The sequence below is a fragment of the Cynoglossus semilaevis genome, unplaced genomic scaffold (assembly GCF_000523025.1).
Source record: "Cynoglossus semilaevis isolate Cse_v1.0 unplaced genomic scaffold, Cse_v1.0 C18956994, whole genome shotgun sequence".
Taxonomy (NCBI): domain Eukaryota; kingdom Metazoa; phylum Chordata; class Actinopteri; order Pleuronectiformes; family Cynoglossidae; genus Cynoglossus; species Cynoglossus semilaevis.
The window spans coordinates 1-658 of NW_007589954.1; the positions used below are offsets into that span (position 1 = coordinate 1).

General features: G+C 46.7%; 1 protein-coding gene across 1 annotated transcript; it reads right to left on the bottom strand.

Moving 5' to 3' along the window:
* Window positions 1-69: 69 nt before the first annotated feature.
* Window positions 70-636, bottom strand: LOC103399548 (RRP12-like protein). Its single transcript, XM_008338223.2, has 3 exons — window positions 539-636; window positions 321-435; window positions 70-231 (listed from the first exon to the last, which is right to left on the bottom strand). Exons 1-3 carry the CDS (start codon window positions 544-546, stop codon window positions 85-87), a joined length of 270 nt encoding a protein of 89 aa, XP_008336445.2. The 5' UTR covers window positions 547-636; the 3' UTR covers window positions 70-84.
* Between the last annotated feature and the right edge of the window lie 22 nt (window positions 637-658).

Consider the following 658-nt stretch of genomic DNA (forward strand, 5'->3'; position numbering starts at 1 on the left):
GTAAAAAAAAATTAAAATAAAAAAATCAGTTGAACCTGGTTGATGTCACATGATGGCAGCTGATAAAGAAAAGAGTCTTTGCTCTTACTTCATGCCAGTGATGTTGAGTGGAATGGCAGCCAGCACCAGCTCCGGTCCCATGCTCTCCACAGCTGCTCCGATGGCGAGGTCCAACTCTCCAGTGAAGGGAAAATGAGGCGTGGCACGCAGGTCGGCCAGAGACTGCAGGGACTGATCAGAAGACAACAGCCCAGAGTCAACATTTACCTCCTCAACTAATGGACTGAACGTGTCTTTTCAACAAAGTCGTGCGACTGTACCTTAGTCATGACAGCGTGAGCCTTCTTTCCTGCCACTCTGTAAAAACAGGCCAGAATCTGCAGCACAAATGGCCAAGAGGCGTGGAAACGATAAGACAGGCCCTCCTCCACGATCCTGTGTCACACCAACACATACACACAATCAGCAGCAGTATTGAGTTGATCCAGTTTCCAAAGGAAGTGGGGATCAATAAAAGTGCAGTGTCCTGAGAACTTACCTGAACATTTTACAGATATAAGCAGGACTTCCTGCAGAGGCTGTGACGCTGACGACACCGATTTCATCCAAACAAGGAGAGACGCATTCAGTCAGCAAATTCTGAAGAAAAAATAAATAA